The sequence below is a fragment of the Myripristis murdjan genome, chromosome 13 (assembly GCF_902150065.1).
Source record: "Myripristis murdjan chromosome 13, fMyrMur1.1, whole genome shotgun sequence".
Classification (NCBI taxonomy): domain Eukaryota; kingdom Metazoa; phylum Chordata; class Actinopteri; order Holocentriformes; family Holocentridae; genus Myripristis; species Myripristis murdjan.
The window spans coordinates 19,893,055-19,916,461 of NC_043992.1; the positions used below are offsets into that span (position 1 = coordinate 19,893,055).

At 41.5% G+C, this 23,407-nt stretch overlaps 1 protein-coding gene across 2 annotated transcripts in view; it reads right to left on the minus strand.

Annotated features, from left to right (window-relative positions):
- dscamb (Down syndrome cell adhesion molecule b) overlaps nucleotides 1-23,407 on the minus strand; it is a 141,456-nt gene that overhangs the window by 2,158 nt on the left and 115,891 nt on the right. Inside the window, exons 18-32 of one of the 2 annotated variants that reach the window (XM_030067666.1) lie at nucleotides 22,488-22,634; nucleotides 20,754-20,909; nucleotides 19,718-19,851; nucleotides 19,317-19,470; nucleotides 18,864-18,981; nucleotides 18,475-18,641; nucleotides 16,957-17,055; nucleotides 16,049-16,237; nucleotides 15,171-15,461; nucleotides 11,920-12,096; nucleotides 11,300-11,330; nucleotides 10,960-11,075; nucleotides 10,608-10,757; nucleotides 8,719-8,919; nucleotides 7,358-7,660 (exon numbers count right to left, since the gene is read on the minus strand). In XM_030067666.1, the coding sequence (XP_029923526.1) occupies nucleotides 7,358-7,660; nucleotides 8,719-8,919; nucleotides 10,608-10,757; nucleotides 10,960-11,075; nucleotides 11,300-11,330; nucleotides 11,920-12,096; nucleotides 15,171-15,461; nucleotides 16,049-16,237; nucleotides 16,957-17,055; nucleotides 18,475-18,641; nucleotides 18,864-18,981; nucleotides 19,317-19,470; nucleotides 19,718-19,851; nucleotides 20,754-20,909; nucleotides 22,488-22,634 (2,433 nt within the window). Of the gene's footprint in view, nucleotides 1-7,357; nucleotides 7,661-8,718; nucleotides 8,920-10,592; nucleotides 10,758-10,959; nucleotides 11,076-11,299; nucleotides 11,331-11,919; nucleotides 12,097-15,170; nucleotides 15,462-16,048; nucleotides 16,238-16,956; nucleotides 17,056-18,474; nucleotides 18,642-18,863; nucleotides 18,982-19,316; nucleotides 19,471-19,717; nucleotides 19,852-20,753; nucleotides 20,910-22,487; nucleotides 22,635-23,407 lie in introns of both variants that reach the window. The other variant, XM_030067665.1, reaches the window with a different exon arrangement.

A 23,407-nucleotide genomic window follows, 5' to 3' on the forward strand; every position in this document is an offset into this window, starting at 1 on the left:
TCCTTGTATCTAATTCATATCCAAATCTCTCGCTCCATGTCTCAGGGGGTTATCGCACAGAACCGGCTTGCGTTGGCAGTTCTCAAACTCCCCTCGTCTTGGGAGTTAAGCTGCACTATAGAGGCAGAAGAGTTGGAGTCAGACTTAGTGTGTTTACTGAATGAATGCACCACAATTAAAAAAGCTGTCTCCTCAGTCTTTAAGTAATTGGACAATAAAGAGAGAGAGAGGAAGATGTGAAAAAGAGTTGACTTGGTTAAGTGACTTGATGGTATCTCTGCTCTGACTGTAAATGTATTCCTTTCACAGATTGGATTACATATTTGACTGAGGAAATTAGCTCTTCACAAAGAGGTGTTAAGTTAACAGATCTAGTGATCTGAGCTGGAGATTCAGTGACTGATTAGATGAGAATCTCTCAGCACTGCCGGAGCATTCATCTTTACGCTAATCTGTCAGAGGCCACTGGGATCAGCAAGCTCTAATGGCTGCACCTTCAATCACTATAATCACTTTCCTACACATGTTCACACACATACACACACAAACACACACACACGTGCCGGGACAAACACATTTCAAGATGCCATGTGCTCACATATGCAAACACATGCATGTGCCCAGAGGTCAGCACATGGAGGAAAAACCCACATACACACACACACACATACAGTACAGGCCAAAAGTTTGGACACACCTTCTCATTCAATGCGTTTTCTTTATTTTCATGACTATTTACATTGTAGATTCTAACTGAAGGAATCAAAACTATGAATGAACACATGTGGAGTTATGTACTTAACAAAAAAAGGTGAAATAACTGAAAACATTTTATATTCTAGTTTCTTCAAAATAGCCACCCTTTGCTCTGATTACTGCTTTGCACACTCTTGGCATTCTCTCGATGAGCTTCAAGAGGTAGTCACCAGAAATGGTTTTCCAACAGTCTTGAAGGAGTTCCCAGAGGTGTTTAGCACTTGTTGGCCCCTTTGTCTTCACTCTGCGGTCCAGCTCACCCCAAACCATCTGGATTGGGTTCAGGTCCGGTGACTGTGGAGGCCAGGTCATCTGCCGCAGCACTCCATCACTCTCCTTCTTGGTCAAATAGCCCTTACACAGCCTGGAGGTGTGTTTGGGGTCATTGTCCTGTTGAAAAATAAATGATGGTCCAACTAAACGCAAACCGGATGGGATGGCATGTTGCTGCAGGATGCTGTGGTAGCCATGCTGGTTCAGTGTGCCTTCAATTTTGAATAAATCCCCAACAGTGTCACCAGCAAAACACCCCCACACCATCACACCTCCTCCTCCATGCTTCACAGTGGGAACCAGGCATGTGGAATCCATCCGTTCACCTTTTCTGCGTCTCACAAAGACACGGCGGTTGGAACCAAAGATCTCAAATTTGGACTCATCAGACCAAAGCACAGATTTCCACTGGTCTAATGTCCATTCCTTGTGTTTCTTGGCCCAAACAAATCTCCTGCTTGTTGCCTCTCCTTAGCAGTGGTTTCCTAGCAGCTATTTGACCATGAAGGCCTGATTGGCGCAGTCTCCTCTTAACAGTTGTTCTAGAGATGGGTCTGCTGCTAGAACTCTGTGTGGCATTTATCTGGTCTCTGATCTGAGCTGCTGTTAACTTGCGATTTCTGAGGCTGGTGACTCGGATGAACTTGTCCTCAGAAGCAGAGGTGACTCTTGGTCTTCCTTTCTTGGGTCGGTACTCATGTGTGCCAGTTTCTTTGTAGCGCTTGATGGTTTTTGCGACTCCACTTGGGGACACATTTAAAGTTTTTGCAATTTTCCGGACTGACTGACCTTCATTTCTTAAAGTAATGATGGCCACATCGTTTTTCTTTAGTTAGCTGATTGGTTCTTGCCATAATATGAATTTTAACAGTTGTCCAATAGGGCTGTCGGCTGTGTAGTAACCTGACTTCTGCACAACACAACTGATGGTCCCAACCCCATTGATAAAGCAAGAAATTCCACTAATTAACCCTGATAAGGCACACCTGTGAAGTGAAAACCATTTCAGGTGACTACCTCTTGAAGCTCATCGAGAGAATGCCAAGAGTGTGCAAAGCAGTAATCAGAGCAAAGGGTGGCTATTTTGAAGAAACTAGAATATAAAACATGTTTGTTATTTCACCTTTTTTGTTAAGTACATAACTCCACATGTGTTCATTCATAGTTTTGATGCCTTCAGTGAGAATCTACAATGTAAATAGTCATGAAAATAAAGAAAACGCATTGAATGAGAAGGTGTGTCCAAACTTTTGGCCTGTACTGTATATACACTTCCAAGTGAAGTTGGCTGTTAATGCTGAAATAATGGACTTTTCCATTGTTGCCATGACTGATATATTACCCTAACCCTAACCAAACCATTCTAGTATCTAACCTTAACCCTAAACTTAAAGCAAAATTGAACTTGCATGAGGTTGTGTAGTTACCTTAGTGTTATATGAGCCCACATGGTGACGAAATAGCCTCATTATTTGCACTGTCTTCCCATGAACCAATAAGACAGTATACTGCATTTGTATTTCTCCATTCACATCACAAAGAGAACAAAAGGATGTTCAATTTCCTCAAAAAATAGGTACCAGGACTTGTTATATTATATTATATTATATTATGTATATATATATATATATATATATATATATATATATATATATAGAGAGAGAGAGAGAGAGAGAGAGAGAGAGAGAGAGAGAGAGAGAGAGAGAGAGATATTATATATCCTGTGTTTCCATTTGCTCATGTGCTAAAAGTGTTGATTTTGTAGCTGTTTTCTTGCACTACAGAAGTGACTGGGGCGATAGAAATACAATATGGTGGATTCGGGAGCACGGAGCAACTACTGAGGATATTTTGCCACCATGTGGACTTGTATAACTATACAACCCAACACTCTACCAATGTTCAAGACTAACCTTAGCCAAACCGTTTCACTGTTTTACTGTTTTTAACTTGCCTGACATAAACTAACCCCTGCCAGTCATGAACTAAACCTTTCCTTCACCAACATTAACTGTAACCATTACACTGAAAAGGGACTGACTCAACACTTCAGACAACACCCACACACCCACACACACACATACACACTCGTTGCTAGCCACTCAGGCTTAATGTTGGTGTAGATGAAGCTGTCTCCTCACATTCAGTGCAACATGTGACCTTGGAGACTGAATTTCAGGGTTCACAGGGGGCATGAATAATTTACTGTGTTTTATAATAAGCCTGATTAGAGCGAGCAAAGATGATGAATGGCTAGAGGAGTTAATTGAATTAAATATAGATTTAAGTGTTTCTGTGGGAGCTCATTAGGAATGTATTTCTAAAATCCATCAGCCTGTAAATTGCAGATCGTCGTGTAATGGGACAGTGTGTGTATCCACAATATAATAGCAACTCTGTGCCAAGCTATTAATCTCAGCGGGGTGTGTGTGTGTAAGTGTGTGTTGTGTCCTCAAGTCAGTTTGCACTGTTGTGACGGGTGACATTTTAATATTCTCTGACCTGTATGTCTATTGTGTATGTCTCATTTGTGCACACACACGCACACACACACACACACACACACACACACACACTACACATATTTACAGGGCTGCCACAAGCTGACTGCAGCCCTTTTACAACAACCCAATGCTGCTGTAAAAGTTTACGAGGCAAGCACCGAGGAACACACTGTAATGGGACAAGATATTTATCCCGGGTCAAATGAATTCGCTCCATAAGGAAGTGAATAAGCGCCACACAAATACACAAGCTCTTATACCTTTGACAGCTCTATCAGTTCAGCTTGGTCACATGTAATGAGCTGAGAGAGGAGCGAGCAGGAGAGGGAGAGATAGAGAGAGAGAGAGAGAAGAGTGAGAAGCTGTCGCACTGTCGTTGCCCTGTGTGATGGATAGGTGAGGTCGGCCCGGGTCAGGGAGGTGTAATAGAGATGGAGATGGGGTGAGGCTGGGGTCGCCCGCGAGCTGTCAGTCAAACTGGCATTTAGATTAGGTCTTATTTCAAAGTACTGCTGCTGTCACTAAATACACCATACCTGCAATTTACAACCACAGGGTGATTTGGGGCAGAATGGGAAGAGTACAATCACCCTTACAATTTAACAAATCCCTCACATTAACTATAAATTATGAACAGGAAAGTGAGGCAAAACACTTCTGCATCATTCCCCTTGTTCACAAACTGGACTAAAAATTAAAATTTGGCTGTTGAGATCGGCCAAATAATTTATAACTGTATCTTTAAGTAACTATTCTTGGCACGTATGGTAGTTATAAAAATGAATGCTCAATGGTGCAACCTTTTAATGTGATGAGGCAAAGTTTAAATAGCACACTCAGGACTTCTAAAGGCTTTTATAAGACTAAGAACTTTAAAGCTAAGAGGACTAAGCTTCAGGTGTGTTGTGCTGCAGGCTGGCACTCCAGATCTGAGCTTGTAAGAAGGGCTTTAAGTTTCTGTGATCAAACTAGAATATCTAAATCCATCTGTCCCTCACTGGATCTGGATCAGGAGTGGAACTCAATAGTGTTGCTACCAGTCTCTCTTCACTGTATACCAGCATTACAACATTTTTACCATTTTACACTTTAGCCACAATTTATTTGGACTGTCCAATTATTTATTAACTTAAATGTGAAAGTCAACTGATACAAAGTTGATACACTATAGATATTTAATATCATATGAACCTGTCTAATGTAAATAGTCAACACAGTATCAAGATACAACCATTTAATTTTCTATCAATTTTTCCTTTGTATCAATTAAGGGTTAGGGTTAATTTGGTACTAAATTAATGCAAAGTTTGTTATTAACATCAGACAGTGATACCAGGGTTCGATGTTAAGTTGATGCAAAGTTGACTGATTGTTATAAGTTGATACCAACTTGACACTAAGTTGAATATTAGCATCCGAGAGTCCAAATAAAGGACTAGCAATTTGTCTAATAGATGTTTACATTTAAATTTGTACCCCACTGGCGTCTATTTCCTGCTTAAACCTGAGCTTGTGTGTTTCTTTAGCTCCCTTTGTGCAGCATCACAATACAACTAATTACAAGGAGACAACACTTCAGCAGGAAATTGAAGTTACAACACACCTTCTTTCTTGTGCATCCAGTGCTTGGTGTAACTGACACCAGGGTCTAGCACTTAGCCATGCCACACCGGCTTCAAAGGCTGAACGGCTGATATTACACTGAACAGTCTCCATTGTGGCGGTAAAATGCTGTTTTGTACAGAGCGACAATAGCTTCAGATTAGGCGGACAGATAGCCTTTGCTTGCCCTCTCTCCCTCACCGCCTGGTGATATGAGTCAGCTGTCTCATGTACGCCCGATCAATTAATAATGAGACCTGAAACATTAGAGGCGGCTCTTATGGTTTAAGCTCCTGTCAGGTGGAGCTCACGATTCTGGGACAGTGTACCCCCTGCACGCACACACAGACACACACACACACACACACACACACACACATACACACACACACAAACTGACATTTCAGGTCCAGGGACCAGACACCTCCAACAATGATAGCTATCGATGGCCCCAGACACGCATGCAACATGACAGGAGAAGAGATGATGGAGGAGTTGTGTACATGTGTCGGGGAGAGGGGTGAGTATCTGTTTGACTGTCTGTGTGTCTGTGTGTGGTCAGCACGCCGTCGGCATGGTGTACCAAGCACTGTAATCGATCTGCAACGCTAGTGCTGAGGCACACAGGGTCAGCTGAGGTAAGGCGACAACCAGAGATGAGTGGTTTCCTCAAAGTGAAACAACACTTTGGAGTTTTGGGGACAGCCTTCATTTAGTTTAAAAACTGTTTGTCTTTACTAACTAACTTCAAAGAGCATGCCAGAGGGTGCGATTGGAGGAACTATCTCATAATCCTTGTTGATGATGTGTAATGGGTATATTTGTGGTGTTAAATCAAGGGTCTTAAAGTTTTAGAATGCCCAAGGGAATGAGGAGTGGCTCCCAAAGAAGGACCTGGTTGGAGCACTGCCATCGAGTCTAATGTATGATGCTTTAATAATGAGGTCGTCTGCAGCAGCAGTGCATAATGAAAGTTGTATGAGTGTGTCTGTCCATACTGTCGAGCCGGGGTCCTTAAAGCGTTTTGGCTCTGGCACCATTAAAACATTATTTCTGTTGTGAGGTCGAGACACCACCAGCTGCGCCACACAGAATCGGGCTTTCTAGTTTGCTTCTATACACACAGCTCAAGGAAACAAGGTGTATCAGCATTTGCGCACATTTTTTTGTAGTTTGTTTTGTTTTTGGTATCAGTAGGAGAGGGGAAATTCAGATTCCGGGACGTGGGTTTACTTGTGGTGGCACTGGGTTTAAGGCCGCTTTCAGACCAGGGCTGATTACTTGAGTTCGTTCCAAGCAAGAAAAAGTGCCAAATTTGTTTTTAGTTGATGACAAAACTCTTTAACTGGTAATGTGCCTTGGGCGTTTCATAAAAGGTGCATTTTTCATTAAGAAAGGCCTCAACAACTTCTTAAAGATAAATTTTTAGAGAGAACATTGATTGTGTTGAAGAATTAGATGTGGATGGTTGACCACAATGAGCTCCCTACAACCCAAGCTGTAAGGCTGCTGTAAGCTAACCATTTATGGACCCTGTTAGAGCTACAAACTGTAACTGAGTGGACTTTCTTTAAGGACTCTCCATGTGCTGCCCATATTACAGCACAGACTATTGTCAGGCTAATTCAGTAATAGATTACTTGATGCTACGGCCATGTGGTCAGCCACAGTGAGGACTAGTTAGCCAAGTGGGCCATCAGCCACTTCTTCCCCTTTTTCCAGTGGCAAGAGGAGATGCTTCAGACAACAAGGAGTCAATGAACTAAACATACAGCAGCTGCTTTCCTACAACCTGACTGACAGAAACGGTCTGAATGACAGAAACAAGACAATATGATTGACATTTTCTCTGCCAAGACTGACATCAGTAAACATGACAGGAGAGGGTCAGGTTTTTTTTTTTTTTTTTTTTGGTTATAGAAACAGTGTTCTCAAAAGTTTTTAAGAGTGAAATTAAAACATCATCAGCAAAACCTAAGAGGGTCTTAACGTGGAGAACTACACAGTTCTGATCCTCAAGTGTTTTGTGCCTCTGTGAGTGAAAATGGTCAGTTATTACTACTACTACTATTCATCTGAAGTGACACTGGATTAGTTTACATTCAACTAAACTAAACAGCCAAATGATTTTTTGATTTTGATGATTTTAGGAAGGGCAGATTGCTGCTGAATGAGAAGGCTGAGCAGTGTGCATGTTTGTGTGATAGACTCCACTTCCTCACCAGGTCTGTGCGCCTTGGGCACGGCCATGTTCATGACCCGGCTGACATCCTGAGGTTTGGGCGGCGAGGCGGTAAAGCGGCAGATGCCTGACTCGGATGGCGTGCTGGAAGTCAGGCTGTCAGTGTAGTCATTGGTCCCGGCTGTCATCTGTTCCGATGAGGTGTCAGAGATGAAGCACTCGGTGATGGTGAACTTGGCGTGACGGAGCTGCTCTTCCATCTTGGCATGCTCGTAGGCCCTGGCCAGCTCCTCGTAGGTGGAGGATGCACTCTCTGTTGATACCATGCTGCTCCGTGCACGATCTGTGGATGTGGACACGTTCAATTATTAGTGTAGAGCCGATACAACAAAGAGCTCAGTACAAATAGGCCCCACTTATGTTTCATTAAAGTGGCTCTTTTAAATGGAAAAACCTAACCTCACATAGCCAGGTGATCTCACTAAGACACTTTCATTTGACTCGTGAAACCATCCAGCCACTCTCCAACCAGAGAGTCATTAGAAGCCTCTAAACAGCGACCTTTGAGGAACAATGGATGTGATTTATGTGATGACAACAGCAAGAAGTGACAGTGCATTGCATTCAAAACAACGAAGGCTATTCTTTAAATTATGTGACCACCTTTTGCTCATTTTAACTTTTACCATTTGCTGCTGTTTGTTTACTTTTGGCGTTCTCATATAAGGGTTAAACTTTATAGATTCCCATGGGGAAATTCTTTCTCGGCATTTTGACCCAATCTAACTATTAGGAACAGTGGGCAGCCGATGTGCAGCACCCAGGGACCAAGTCCAGTTCCATGCCAGCACCTTGGTCAGGGGCACTAACTGGAGAAGTAACGCTAGCATACATGTTTTTGATGGTGGGGGAAACTGGAGCACACGGAGGAAACCCACACAAACACGGGAAGGACATGCAAACTCCACACAGAAAGGCCCTGCCCCAGCCAGCATTTGAACCCAGCAACTTCTTGCTGTGAGGTGACACTGAGCCACCATGCTGTCATATTACATAGTCTGATTGGGTGAGTTAGCTAATGAGAATGATGGTTGATCTAATAACCTACTAAGTGTTTATGTAAATATCCATAGCTGCAGCCCTTTTCCACTTTAACACTTTGAACCCACAAATATTGAGATTCTGTTTGGTAAAGTGAACAACATAAACCAAATCAGAGTATGGCGGTGCCAGACTTACTACTACATATATATACAACTCTTGCAGTTACAGTGCTCTGTGGCCATGGCCAACTTTTGGACCATAATTTGAGACCTGCTGTATGGGTTAGCTGTCCTGGTTGAACCCCCCCCCCCCCAACCCCTAATGCACCCCCCTTCCGCTTCCCCCTCTCCCTTTTACCTGTATCCTGTGAAGGGCTGACACTGTAGCTGTCGCTCTCCTTGTCCACAGAGCCTGTAGCGCGGGGCGTGGGCAGTCTCCAGTCAGTGGTCAGGGTGTGTGAGGAGCTGGTGGGGTGGGGCCGGTTCAGGGTCCACTGGCTGGCGTAGCGGCTCCGTGCAGCAGCAGGACCGGCTTTGGCAGTGCGTCTGGCAGTGGGATCTGGAGGGAGGAGAGAAAAAATAAACATTTCCTATTTAGTCTACTTGATTAGACCTGGATGCATTCACATCTGGGAGAGTGATGATATTTTTGGCAGCGTGATTAAAATAGACAAACAGGCATCATGTTCTATACATAAATGCATCTCTGTGTTTAGCTACAGTAAACCCAATGATAAGCATATTATTGTTTACTCATCTGCAAGAGTAAATTCAGATCTGTGATTCAGATCGAATCATATGGTATTTCCAAGTTTCTTTTAACAAAATCATAACTCTTTCAAGATTAGTTAGAAGAGTTGATTCCCAGAGAGTTTGTCACTTCCTTTTATTTCCAACAGTAATACAAGGAAATTAAACTTGTCACTTCTTTGTTTTCACGAAGACAAAATACCATTTCTTAGTATTTTCCAGTGTGTTGACATTGGACAGAGCCTGAAACATCTGACACTGTTAACATCATAACATGCTTAAAAAACTAGAAAACAGATTTGGGCTACCAGTATTCTAAGATTACATGATTCACTGCCTCATAAAAAAACATTTTAATAAATTTAATATCACTGTGTTGGCTTTAAATGCTTGTTCCCACCATATCACAACATTTCACATTACAACATATCAATTACCACCTAACTGTTCACTGTACAGTGGTCCCACATAATAGCCATGACTTTACCATTCATCTAAGCTCTAACTGTGCGCACACAGACACAAAAATAGTATCATATTCAGCCTGTTGCAGACATACTGATGTCCTATGCACCGCTGTGCCAAATCAGAATGGGGCCCTTCAGACAAGGCCTTGATTGGATCTGGGTGGAGAAGAATAGCGCCGGTAATCGTAGTAGGTCAGGGAGGAGTAATTCTATCAGAGGGCGCTGAGCGATGGAGGGATGGAGGCGTTTGCCCAACAGTGGGGAGAGACGCGTCTGAGTCAGCAAATTAGGTTCAAGCCCCGCTGGCCAAGCTGAAGCAACCAGTCGTGGGTGTCTTTATGTGCATGAATCGTGCTGTGTGAGCACAGAACTGTGATCATGTTGCGTGCGTTTTAATGTGCTTGCACACCTTTTTGTGTCCATGTGTGGATGCATGCGTGCATGAGTGTACTCAAGTGTTTACGAGTACGTGTTCATCCAGGCCCACTAGCCAGTTGGAACAGGGCAGTAAAGGTGAGGATGTGTCAAGAAGAGGTGTGGAGATCGCTATTCTTCATCAGTTCTGCTTCAGTAGAGCTCAAACGCCAGAAGCCCAGAGGCTGCTCTGCACTAGGGCTGCTGTGTCTTTGTAATCTAACGGCTGTGAGGCAGCTCACGTGAGGGCAGAGCAGGGTTAAGCTAAGACAGGGAAGGAAAACTATTTGCCTACAATGTAATTCACAAGAATGGGCAATGAAATGTTATCACTATTGTTTGTTTTTGATGATGGTAAGGTCATTTTCTTTTACGATGACATCTGTCTGCAAGAATAAAACTGTATGCTCTGTAGATTCAGGCAGAAAGTTATTAGCTGAGCAAGACTGAAAATTGCAGAGTAGCCCAATGAAAAACAAAATGCCTGCTTTATCCACAAGAAACTTTTCCAACTAAACACATTATACAATGATTAGTAGTACAGGACTAGCAGTAGTAGCAGCAGTATTAGTAGTAAAGGAAATAAATGTTGAGCACTGACGGTGGTGGGACTCACTGGTTCCAGGCCTGGCATCGGACACGTCCACCAGCGGTCCAGTGGCCTGGGACAGAGACTGGTAGTGGACTGTATGGGTCACTGTGGAGGACTTCTGTTTGTTCGTCTCCCCGAAGTCATTGTCTGTTAACAGAACGGTGGACCTGTCGTCTGGGTGACAGGAAAGTAAGAAAGAGAAAGCAAAAAAAGGGACAGAAAGGGCAGAGGAGACACAAAAAGAGGGCAGGAAAGAAGGAGCAAAGGCAGGTAGAAATGGAAAGCAAGGGAAATAAAAAGTCAGAAGATAAAAACAAGACCGGCTGACTTGCTGAAAAACAGCATGATGATCATATGGATGATGTCAGTTTCTTACCGATTGTCTCCATAGTATCCCGCTCCTCGATGAGGAGCTGTGCTCTGGGAATGTCGATGTGCATTCTTAACGTCTGCTGCTGCTTGTTCACTGTGTCTGGTGTACGTGTGTTCTTACTATGCAAATCAATAAGAAAAACTCATTACTTTTTAGCTATTCTGCATTATATTACTGAAATGCTAATTTGCTAATTCAGTTCCATTAGAGGTAATTAGTAATTCCATAAGGGCAAGAGGGGCAGCATATCCCCTGCGTAATACATTTTATTTTTAGTGATACATAAGTCCAGGTTGTATTGTGATTTATGTTCAGTGCTTAAAGGCAGATTCAGCATACATACCTCATCAGCATTTCTGCCAGGCTTTTGGCATCTGTGAAGTCAGCACAGAGCTAGTTAGCAGAGTAACAGTGGCTTACTGTCAGGGTTGATAAGCCACAGCAGTGGAAATAAAAACACTGACATGATATGAATTAAGCAAATTGCTCTTGAGATAGAGAGCTGAAACCATATTAAAAGTGTGGACAAAATAATGAGCATGGAGAAGCTTCGATCTGAAGAGACAACTGCGGGAAGTTTCCTCCTGATAGCTTCTTCATTACAAGAGCAAAGTCAATAGCCTTAATTTTAGCTTAACTCAGTTTAATTGGTTCAGATGCACTTGAGTGTAACAAGATTTTAATTACATCCCATTTTGAACGCTTCACTTTGCTCTTGTTTGTGTGCTTATGGGTGTGGGTGTGCATGCACTATATGGTATATGTGTGTTATGTATTCTATTATCATGATGTGTTCTTAAACTGGATGTGTGTAGGTATTTCAGCTCTGTACATGTGCACACTGAGATTGTGAGGCCGCCCAAACCTGATGCCACTTTTTTATGTGAAGTGTATTATGAACTTGTGAGATTATATTAAACAAGCTCCAAAAACGATGCCTAAAAGTTTTGATTTACCACCCACCTCTGAGTCTCTTGAGCCTCTGCTCCCTCCTCCTCCTCTTCAGCACCATAAGCATGATGAAGACCAGGACAGCCACCACGAGAATAGAGGTGATGGTCACCACCATCTTCAGACCTCCACTGCCCGACATGTTGTCTGAGATGGGATCTCCTGTTTTCAGCAGGGGAGGGATGGTACCTGAGAGGGAGACAAAGTACAGAGACACTCAGACTCATTTGTGAAATTCATAGCTACAAAGAAAAAAAAAGGACTGTGCATCTAGAAGAAAAGGTTGCTTCTGTTTGGACAGGTCTGTATGCCATCTTCATAATGTGCTGCACATTTTTTTTTTAATTCTTTTTTGCATCATTCATCTTTGCACTGGTGAACACAGCACTGGATGTTTCAACAGGTCACCTCACACTCTCAGTTCCCAATATAAAGGCTGTCCATTCAGCTGTGCAGCCAAAAGATTACTCTGCTCTTATAATCAATCAGTTTTTCAGTTTTTCACTGGATAAAAAGTCAAACATCTTGTAAACTATCTGCAATTTCACCTCAATTTAGACAGGAAACATGAACAGCTGAACTCATTGTGCTATTCTTGCTCTAACCAATGACGTCACTGGAAAGGCTGAATTAGCTTATAGTATTACCATCGATGTTATTTTAGCATCTCACCATTCAACTTATTTGTGATGACTAGGGACAATCGAATGCACCATGTTTTCAATATGCACCATATAAATATATGAATAATACGGGTGTAACAGTTCAATAAACCCACGGTTCAGTTTGTATTACAGTTTTTGGTTTCGGTTCCGTTTTTTACATTAGGCAGAAAAAACACTACCATTTCTAATGTTCATATTGAACACTTTGGTTTTGGTTCATTATGAATTATGTAATGTATAAGCACATACTATGACAATAAATAAAATATCAGAACATCCAAGGCAAACATGGGGTGATTAATGTTAATATTCACCACTAATCCATGTTAACTAATTTATTTTACTTAGCGAGAATTAATTTACTGTACTTTACTATAATAAGCCATATAATTGGATAATTCATGGGCTGTCAAGGCTCCCATAGCCCCTGCAGCTTGTTGCCTCCTTGTGAATACTTGAAGTGAGGCTGCACAGCTATGAGAAGCAGCTGCTCTCTGAAGTGTCTGCGACTTGGTTTGTCCTTTAGCTGAACTAGACCGGAGCACCAGGTTGGCAGAAGGCTGAATACACGCTGCAAGTCTCCTGGGCTGAAGCTCTGCAGCTGAGCTGAGGTATAGGACTGCTGTCAAACTGACAATAGCCTCCACTCCCAGATGCTGGCATTCACAAACACAACCTTGCCCACACAAACACACACACACACACACACTCACACATATGCATCCATGTACACACACTCAAGTGCACACACACAAACACATCCACTTACACATAATACACTGACAGGCAGCTTACACTTTCAAGTGAAATCCTTCAAAGGAAATTAATGAATAGACTGTAGTTCACCATGGAGCTCTCCCTGCCTCCTACCCTTCTCCACAGCTTATACAGTCCTTTTGTGTGTGACTGACACAATCTGTAGCTAACCCTGTGGAGAATCAGGAGTCCATCCCTGTCTCTTCACTCCGCCTGAGCCCGAAGAATACCTGTCAGTGCATTCAAAGCCTGGCAGAATTTTCTGATTTATGAATTATTTTCAAGCATGTACGATATGCAAAAATTCAGTATGGCACTTCCTGATGAAACACTACTGCCTCACACCCTGGTTTGTGGCTGTTTTTGAGTGATTCAAGTGTTTCTTTACTCTCAAATTAACTGGCTGAGCTTCTGATGCAAGGACAGTACAGTGCATGGCAGCCACACATGAGTTTAACATCATGATGGATATTAATGCTGGTAATGTTTGATTGAAACACACCTATCCAAGCCAAACTCTTCAGAGCTATATGAGCTGCTTCAGTTTACATTCAGGGCTGGGTCTTCAAAATAAGGGTGGATTCATTGTGATAATTGTGATGTACATGAATCTATAGTACTCTACAGCGGCTCCAGCCATTTCAAGTTGCAATTGTTATGTGATCAACTATCTCTCACAGCTAGATATTGTAGAGTCAGGCTTCTGAGCAGTCAAAGGAATACTTGCCTGCTGGAAACATGGTCTTTTCATAAGACTCGCCTGTCTATGTAGCAGAAAAGAGCAATTATTTTTGACTTTGGTGCTACATGACCAGAGAAAATGGCCTGTTAAAAAGGCCTGTGCTACTGAAAGTTAGCAAACTTACAAGTATTCCCTTATTCCAACAACATCATCCAGGATGGCTTAAAAATGACATTTTCTATCTTGTCCAGTTTAAAGTTTGTATTATAAATTCACTCATACTACAGTGGACAGAGGTCAATGAATTCATCTGTCAAACGTCGGCGCATGAAATACTATTTTACAATACTGAAATTCTTTCACTTCAGTATGATCTCAAAATCCTGATCCTGCAGCAACTGATAAAATCAAAACTTTATATAATATCCCTCCGCAAAGGTTAATAAAGTGATATTAACACTATAAATTCTGATTTTCTCCTTAAGTAGGTTCAAAGTTAGAAAAAAAATGTCCTTAATGTACAACAACATCACATCAGTGTTCTGTATTTGCTGGTTGGATGCCTCACTGAAGCTACAGCACACTGACACTGAGTGAAATATTCAAAGGCAAAATGCCATTATTTATGGCTGCAGCATTACATCACATAAAAAAATATCCACATTTTGTGCATCATTTAATAAACATGACCTGGTCTTTCAGTGGGGCATACTGTTATGTTATGTTATGTTATGTTATCTCTGGAAACCCTGGGATCTCTACTGGAATTTAAAATAAAGATCTGTGGGTTTCAACAAAACTCAACTGCACAGCAACAACAAACCCACCCCCAAAACTGAAGGGGTTAAAGTGATATTTAAGGGAAATTCAAAGATCAAGGGGAGAGAGAGAGAGAGAGAGAGAGAGGGAGGGAGAGAGAGAGAGAGAGAGAGAGAGAGAGAGAGAGAGAGAGAGAGAGAGAGAGAGAATGAGAGAGAGTTTATCACACTAACGGTATTGACTACATTTTCATCCAATTTGAGGGACATGTGATTCCATTTTGACAAGCCACCTCAGTTATTACACTATCAGTTGCTTCAGATCCTCCTATGCTGAGGCCAAGATGTTAGATACGGGCCAATCTGTGGAACGCTGTGGCAGTATTTTCGGCCCAAACTCACTTCCGTCAGCATTGAGAGTAGCAAAGGTGATCCTCTTTTCTGCTGATCCGGCGCTGTTGGTGACCTTCATCTGCAGTTCGTACCAGGTCGCCTCCTGCAAGTCGTACAGGATGTAGCTCTTGGTCAGCGATGTGCGTTGGGCCGTGGTCCAAGTGCCCGACTCTACCGCACGGTACTCCAGTATGAAGGAGGTGATTGGACAGCCGCCGTTGTTCCAGCCAATCAAGTTGAGCCTGACCCTGGTGGAGTTGATGCTGGTGAAGAGTTCGTGTTCTTTGGCAAACTGGGGCTCTGAGAAGAAGATGGAAAGGAGGGTAAAGATAAAACCTGGGAAAAGCTGTACACGACATAGTTTATGCAGATGAGGTTAACAGTTTTTCAGAAACTTTCAAAGTCAACAAACTTGTAAACATAAAGACAAAATAATGACGTAAGGATACTTCTTGACCAAGTTTGGAAATACCTACATGCATACCACCAGATGAAATGTACTTAAAGGTTATGATTTTGCAAGTACAAATTTTCTTAAAATCTGCCATGAGGAGTTTTTGAGTTATGAGTTTTTAAGATCAATCATAATGAAATCGCATCATGTCCTCGATTTGCAGGGGCTGAGATGGTTAAAAAAAAAAATTCCTATATCTATATTCCCCCTCTAGAATTATGAGATAAAAGTTGGTATCCAGGTATGGGAACATGTCTCCCAAAAGAAATTGTTTTAAATCATGTCAGGCGATGCGATTAGATAAAACAGGATTGCATTTTGACTGATCTTGAGATCTCATAACTCAAAACTCACTATATCAAAAAAAAACAAAACAAACGAAAAAAAAAAAAAAAAAAGAAGAACAAAATCCCCTTGGTGTAGAGTTGCATACCTTTCCCATGGGTCTTAGCCTCAATGATCTCACTGATGCGCCCAGGCCCCACTGCATTCTGGGCTGTGAGGGTGAATTTGTACCAGGTGCCACACTTCAGGTTCTCGAGACGGTATGAGCGCTCGCTGGGGCTGATGGGAAAACTGCCCCACTGCTCACTGTTGTCTTCTGAGTACTGCAGGATGTAACCTGAGGGAGGAGAGAGGGGGAAGAATTGCCTTTCTATATTAAACTTTAGATGTTAACACCCTCCAAATCATATCATCATTATAGAAATCACTACATGGATAAAAGTCTATCTATTTCCTTGTGACTTTAACAAAATATTTAAGTGAAGAGCAAGTGAATCTGACAATTTTAGGTTTGTGAGTTTGTACTGGTGATGGATGGCGCTACGCTGGGAGCACGGAGGCAAAACAAATATCACAATGAAAGATTCGTGGACAGCTTTTAAAGTGACTCCAGCTCTGAAGACAAGAGCCGCACTGATGATGAGGAGCCATGATAAATCACCGGCGCTTGTCTCATTGTGATTGGGCTTTCTTGAAGATGGAGCGCTTTAATCTTTTCACGTTAGCGCACCTAATCTTCCCTGTTCGTCTTTAATCTGTCCACCAACTACTTTTTAGGACTCCAGTACTCAGCACTAACGCCTGATAATGAGAAACAAGAGGAGCAGGGATTTTAGCCCAGACTAATGGCTATGTTGACACTGGGTTCAAGTGTGATTGGTGATTACAGGATGCAAGAAGGTTGTTTCCACACACATAAAAGTGTGTGTGGTCAAGGAATATTTGTAAGAGCACGTGCATGTGTGTGTGTGAGTGTATGTTACACTCACTGATCCATAATAATGAATATAATAGATAAATCTAATATTTTTATTATAGATCAGTCGTTGCACTCACCTCTGATGGAGCTCCCTCCGTTGTCTCCGGGTATCCATGACAATGTGATGGATGTGGTGGTTGTCTTGGTAACTGTAAGGCGTGGCTGGTCAGGAGGGACTGAAATGAGCAGAAAAAGTTCATTACATGGTTAGTGTCTATTAAATTATCTGATTTCTCCTTGCTGAGATTAAATGCCACATTTGTTACGCCGGCACCTCACTCCTGGATTTGCTTGCATGGTTGTTTACTGAAGATATCTGTCCTTAGACCGGCTGGCTGTCACTGCGGCTGGGTGATATTATTATTTTGTCGTATTTCAGTAGAATCATAATGTTATCATATGGTGATTTTCTGATATTGTGACACACAATTCTGCTGTCTAAAGTGATGTTAACAAGCAAATTTTTATCTGTAAACTGACAAAATCAGGCATGAAACATTTTGAGATATATTATTTGAAGTGTGCGCACATCCAGGTAAATTATTCAGGTGCAAGACATAAAGTGCTCAATGAGAGAGAGAGAGAGAGAATACAGTTATTGATTGGGGGCTTAACAGTGTGCAGACCACACTCTTTTATTTTGAGGAAACACCTAACATCACCATTCAGTTACTGGGACACTGCATACATGCACCATGTTGGGGCATATAGTATATCAATACTGAAACAAAAGCCTTGTGTGTATTGTGATATAAACCATATCAACCATATTGCCCTGCACTAGGTTCCACCATCCTGCATGTCTGTTTCTTATTCAGCAAGAAGAGTACCATTGTTTTATTTCTTCATGAGTACAAAATCCATGTCTTTTCAGTCTCTCTGTTCCGTACTCAGTATTCTGTTTCAAGTTGCCACATACAGTATAAATACCAAGGTGCTCTACACACCTTGTCCTGTTTTTTTGGCTTTTTAACTTTCTGTTTAAGTTACATTGTTCATGTGAGGAATACCCTGTTTTTGTTTGTTTGTTTGTTTGTTTGTTTGTTTTTTTTATGTCTACAGGGTTATTTGTGGTCAGACTCATATAAAAAACTTATCGCAGATGGGAGATTCTTTGTCATTAGAGTCAAGATACTAAACACTTTACATAAAAACACACTCACTTAGAATGCAGCTCAACCCTCCACAGTCATTGTTACCCTACAGCAGCCGCTCCTAAATTAAGGGTCAAGGCCCCAAATTAGCCGGTTTATGGTGGGTCCAGGACAAAATAAAATGCGTCAGAGTGCTAAATGAAGTTTGCATCCCTGGGTGAAAAAGTTTAGAAATTTATGCCTCTTGAAAAGAATAGCCGAAGTACTTTACTAACATCCAAGCTTCCATAACAAACAGAGCTTAATTTATATAGTGGTTGTTACACACTCTATATTTCTAAATGAGTCCAATGTACTGAGTTTTCTGTGTTAATGGTGCCCGAGTTATGTTTTGTTTTGTACACAGTATCACTTCAGTTAAGTATATTCAATTAAGTATATACTGTATATAATAATATATACTTATGAATATAGTAGATTGCAACCAATACTACTGTTTACCTTGAACCTGCAGGTTAAGTGTGATCTCATCTGACCCCCAGTTGTTGCTGGCCACACAGCTGTAGTTCCCAGAGTCCTCAGCTTTCACTGTGCGGATTATAAAGCTACCGTTGCCATGGACACTACGGCGGCCATCCACCAGGACAGGGGTAGGAGTACCATTGGTGCTAAGTAAAAACAGAAGCAAAATTAGGAAAAACATTACAATAGAAGACGACAGCATATCACTGGTCAACCATCGAGGAATAAAATCAAGATTTCAATTTACTTTTAAATCTAGGACAATACTTATTACATCTATAAGTAACCCTACAGAGCGAGACCATTTGTGATATATTTGACATTTCCATTTGTGTTGACCAAGATGACATGACATGTGTGCCACTCACTTTCCCTTGAGCCACTTGATGGTAGGAGGAGGGTCTCCAACAGCCTTACATGGTAAAACAATGTCCTTCATCCAGGGAGTGGTTACTGTCCCATTAAAGGTCAGAATTCTGGCTGGAGCTGAAAGTGGACAGGACAGTGATACACAACTTTTTGGGCAGTCGAGATTGGTAATGCTCTCAGCAACAGTGAACAAAGAGAGACCCAGTTTCCAAAATCCACTCAAATGTTTTCTGGCAACAACATGGTCCTATGTGAATTTAGCACCAATGCTGAACAACTCCTTGAGCTCTGCTACCCAAAAACGATCAACACTGCCTAAACACTCACATCTTAATATTATGCAGTGATATATTTTATGTGATTCAAGGGAATGCTTGATACTTCTTAATTATGCTTGTGTGACAGCAAATTAAAGTGCATAGATAGATGCGGGTGTAGTTAAGATGTTGTACCTTTGGCCAGAGGTTCCACAGTGATCTTCTCACTGTTGTTGCCGTGTCCAGCGGCAGTCACAGCCACCACCCAGATACTGTACTGTCTGTTTCGGGCCAAGTTGGGGATCCTGTAGAAATACGCGTCTGGAGAGGCCTCAAACTCACTCATCACCTGTACACAAACAGGAAAAAGGAGAAAGGTCTGAGGTTTGCAGAAATACAGCACAGGATTTTACCTACATACCATACTGATCATTTAAAAGGCAGTGTGTTTTTAGCAATGGCAACCATAGCAGATATCTATCCCCTAACCCTGGTGGTGCGATGCTCTGCCGCTTGTTATACAGGATCACAATCCCAATCATGTTGAGAGGGAAAAACCAAACAAGAGAAGGCAAAAGGCAAACAAATGCTGTTACCATGGGATGGAGGTTGGAGCAGAAGACGATGTACTTCCTGATGATGCCGTTCAGTTTGAGTGGAGGCAGCCAGGAGACAAACACCACAGAGCTGGTGGAGGCTGCAGCCTTCACCCCCGCTGGAGGACCAGGAACTGGATAGGAGGAGGACAGAGAAACACTCTAAGGGTCTCAAATGTACACACTCAGTAAGAGTGGTGTATAGTGAGTGGTTGCTAGGGTGTTTGTAGGTGGTTACTATATTTTATTTACACTAGTTGTCTGTTAAGTTGTAGTAGGTGCTCGCTTGAGTGAATTGGGTGGTTGCTTGGGTGTTTGTAGGTTGTTTACTCTGGTGTTTGCTAGAGTGTTTATAAAATAAGACCATGGGGTTTGTAGGTGGTTGCTAGGATGTTTTGGATGTGGTTGCAGCAAAGTGTACAATCCAGCAGCAAGGGTGTGTGCAAGTTGTTACTAGGGTGTACTAAACATCTATGAAGCTGTTTTGAGGTGGTTGCTGGGGTGTATAAGCTGGTCTGAGGGTGCACTTTTCTGGTTGCTAGGGTGTTTTGCAAGTGGGTGCTACAGTGTAATAGGTGGTTGCATTTTTTGTTTCCATGTGTTTGCAGAGGTTGTACAAGGTACTAGAAGGTTGCTAAGGTTTTCCAATGTGGTTGCTAATGTGTACGAGGCGGTGGTAAAGGTGTGTGTAGGTTGTTGCTAGGCTGTACTAAACATCTGTGAAGGTGTATTGAGGTTGTTGCTAGGGTGTTTGCAGGTGGTTGCTGGTGGTTTCTATAAGACGTTTGTTCATGGCTGTACATTATTTTACTGGACATGTATATCACACACAAAACAAACAACAGCACATAATGAAGTCTCACCATAAGGGATTAACAGGTAGATAAAACAATAATATAAAATCACCAAAAAAGAAAGAAAAAGAAAACAAAATGCAGCCTCAGAGAAGAATTAATTAAATATTCCTGAAAAGACAATGAAAATGTGGATTTAGTCGGCTTAAACAGGTTAATCCTCATTTAGCAGTGCATCTTACCATCTTCTTTGGTGCGCACGTAGATCTGCTCACTGCGGACTCCATCTCCAGCCCGGGTGAAGGCTAACACCTGGATGCTGTAGTTGGTGTACTTCTCCAAACCGTCCAGCTCCAGAGATGGCTGGGACGTGGTCACATTCCTGATCTCTCCCAGCTCTGACAGAGGAGATGACATACAATACTAAATAAATTACTACTAATACTCATGTAATAATTATGTCAAATCTTATCAAAATAGTGATGAGAGCTAAAATTGATTAGACAGATGAGAGGTAAAATTGTACTCCACTTCTACAGGGGAATCAACCGTGTATACTCTGTAACTAAAAAAGTGGATGGTATGTATGCCGTTGTACAAAATGCAAAGTGATTTGATGAATCAGTAAAACTGTATAAAATATATACTTTTTATTGTTACACTAATTCACAGACAGTATTGCCCCAAATGTGCACACACAAACATGTACATATCATTAACAATATGTAGATAGAGGTGCCCATACGCAAAACTATTAACTGATCATACAGTACATCAGATATAGTCCTATATGCCGTACTCTCCTCTCCTCTCCTCTCCTCTCCTCTCCTCTCTTCTCCTCTCTCACGTCCTTGACTGTGTGCCCTGCCACTCACAGCTGAGGCAGTGAGCCTCACTGAGTTATTGCATGGTGAATTATTGATGGAGGCGAGCCAGGCTGCAGGTTGGATCACTGCTATAGGGCATGAGATGTATTCAAGGGAGAAACAGGCTAAATTTACACTAAAATCTGTTTTTTTTCCCCTCTTTACCACACAACACGGATCTGATTTGCCGATGAGCCTTGGAAAACAAACAGCTAATGCTGTATGTGTACCTCATACAGATTGAAAAAATAAAAAACAGATTTAGTTTTAAATCAGTCGATATACTCCAGAGACGCAACGCTATCAGAGAGGAGATGCTGCAACAGTGTGAATGCAGCTATTAACATTTTCACATCTTTACAATACCGTTAAAAACCTGCTGTGACTTCTAAATGTCACTGACTTTCATCAGTCTCAGTTTAATTTCCATCTACTTACAATAGCTGCAATAAAAATAAGGCACAACATCTTACAAAACTTCAAACAGGATGACTCAGATAAAGATGGTTCGATTGTGTCCTTCTGAAGGAAAATGGTGTCGGTCATTTAACAGCAGACACCCACTTGCACCTTGATATCTCAGAAATGCATTACATGAGGAAAAAAAACACTGAAGAACTTGAATTATCTAATAAGTTACACTGCTTCTGCAGTAAGAGCCCAGCAGCACAGCAGAGCATGACAATACCACAGTGTCCCCTAGTGGAGAAAGTGTAACAAACAACCGCAGAAATAAAATGTGAAGGCAACATCCCCCATGTGACAGAATGGAACTAAATGAAAAGGTAACCTAAGCCAGTGGATGATTAAGACATGGGAAAAAAAACAAAAAAACAAAAAAACAATTGTAATATGCAAAATTATCATGATTGTTTTTTTCATATTTTACTTTTTTCCAATTTTCTTGTGAAATACTGAGTAGTTTAAAATGACTAAAATGAATGAAAAAGACCTTCTCTAATAATTAAGCAAATTAAACAAACTTAAAAAGTAGTAATTTTTTGTCTTATTGTCAGTGTGTGTATGTGTGTGTGTGTGTGTGTGTGTGTGTGTGTGTGAGAGAGAGAGAGAGAAAGAGAGAGAGAGAGAGAGAGAGAGAGAGAGAGTAACCTCCATCAGGCAGGTTGGCCCAGTAGATGACTCTGTAGCCCTGCAGGTTTCCGTTGAGAGCTTCCCTGGGCAGGGTCATCCAGGACAGGGAGATGACCTCTGGGGACTTGGCCACAGCCAGGACATTTTCAGGTGGGCGAGAAGGCACTGCCAGAGAGACAACATGACCACTTATTAACTCTGGGATGGAAAGACCAGGGACACTCTTTTTTTTGATGCCAAGGACCCTCATGACTCCACCTGATTGAGGACGCAAAATTTGAACAAAAAATAAATAATGACCCCATTTTGCCAAGAACCTCCAAATCGATACAATAATACATGAAAAGTTTTTGTTGGCTGTCTCGGTCAAATGAAACAATAATCACTTTCTTTTACTCATTTTAATGTGTAAAAAAATATCACTGGAACAGTAGTAATTGATTCCTCAATCTTAATGACACTGGCATCCTCAAAACACTAAATTATGTACACCGAATATCCGAGAAACAACACTGGTCTCTCTTTGAAGCAAACAATAGCAATGATTTTTTTTTTTTTTTTAATTATGTCCAAACATTAAATCCAATCCCACTGTCAAGGAAAACTGCTCTGTAGGTGGAAGGGAAAAAATTGTACAAAAAAACGACATTCAATAATGACATAGACTATTATTTATATTTTAAATATTATTATTATTATTAATATCTACATCCTCATCAGTCAGCTTTAGTACAGCCATTGAATCTACCTATTTTTCCCCTGATTTAGTTCCACAAATGTCCACAAGATGGCAGCCGTTTAACAAGAATAAGTTTGAGGGTACTGAAGAGTCACTGAATCTAACAGCAATGTGATCATTTGTTTCAGTCACTTATTCGATTCAAAATCAGAAATTACTGTGAACAAAATGCAAAATAAAAATAAAAGATTAAATCTCA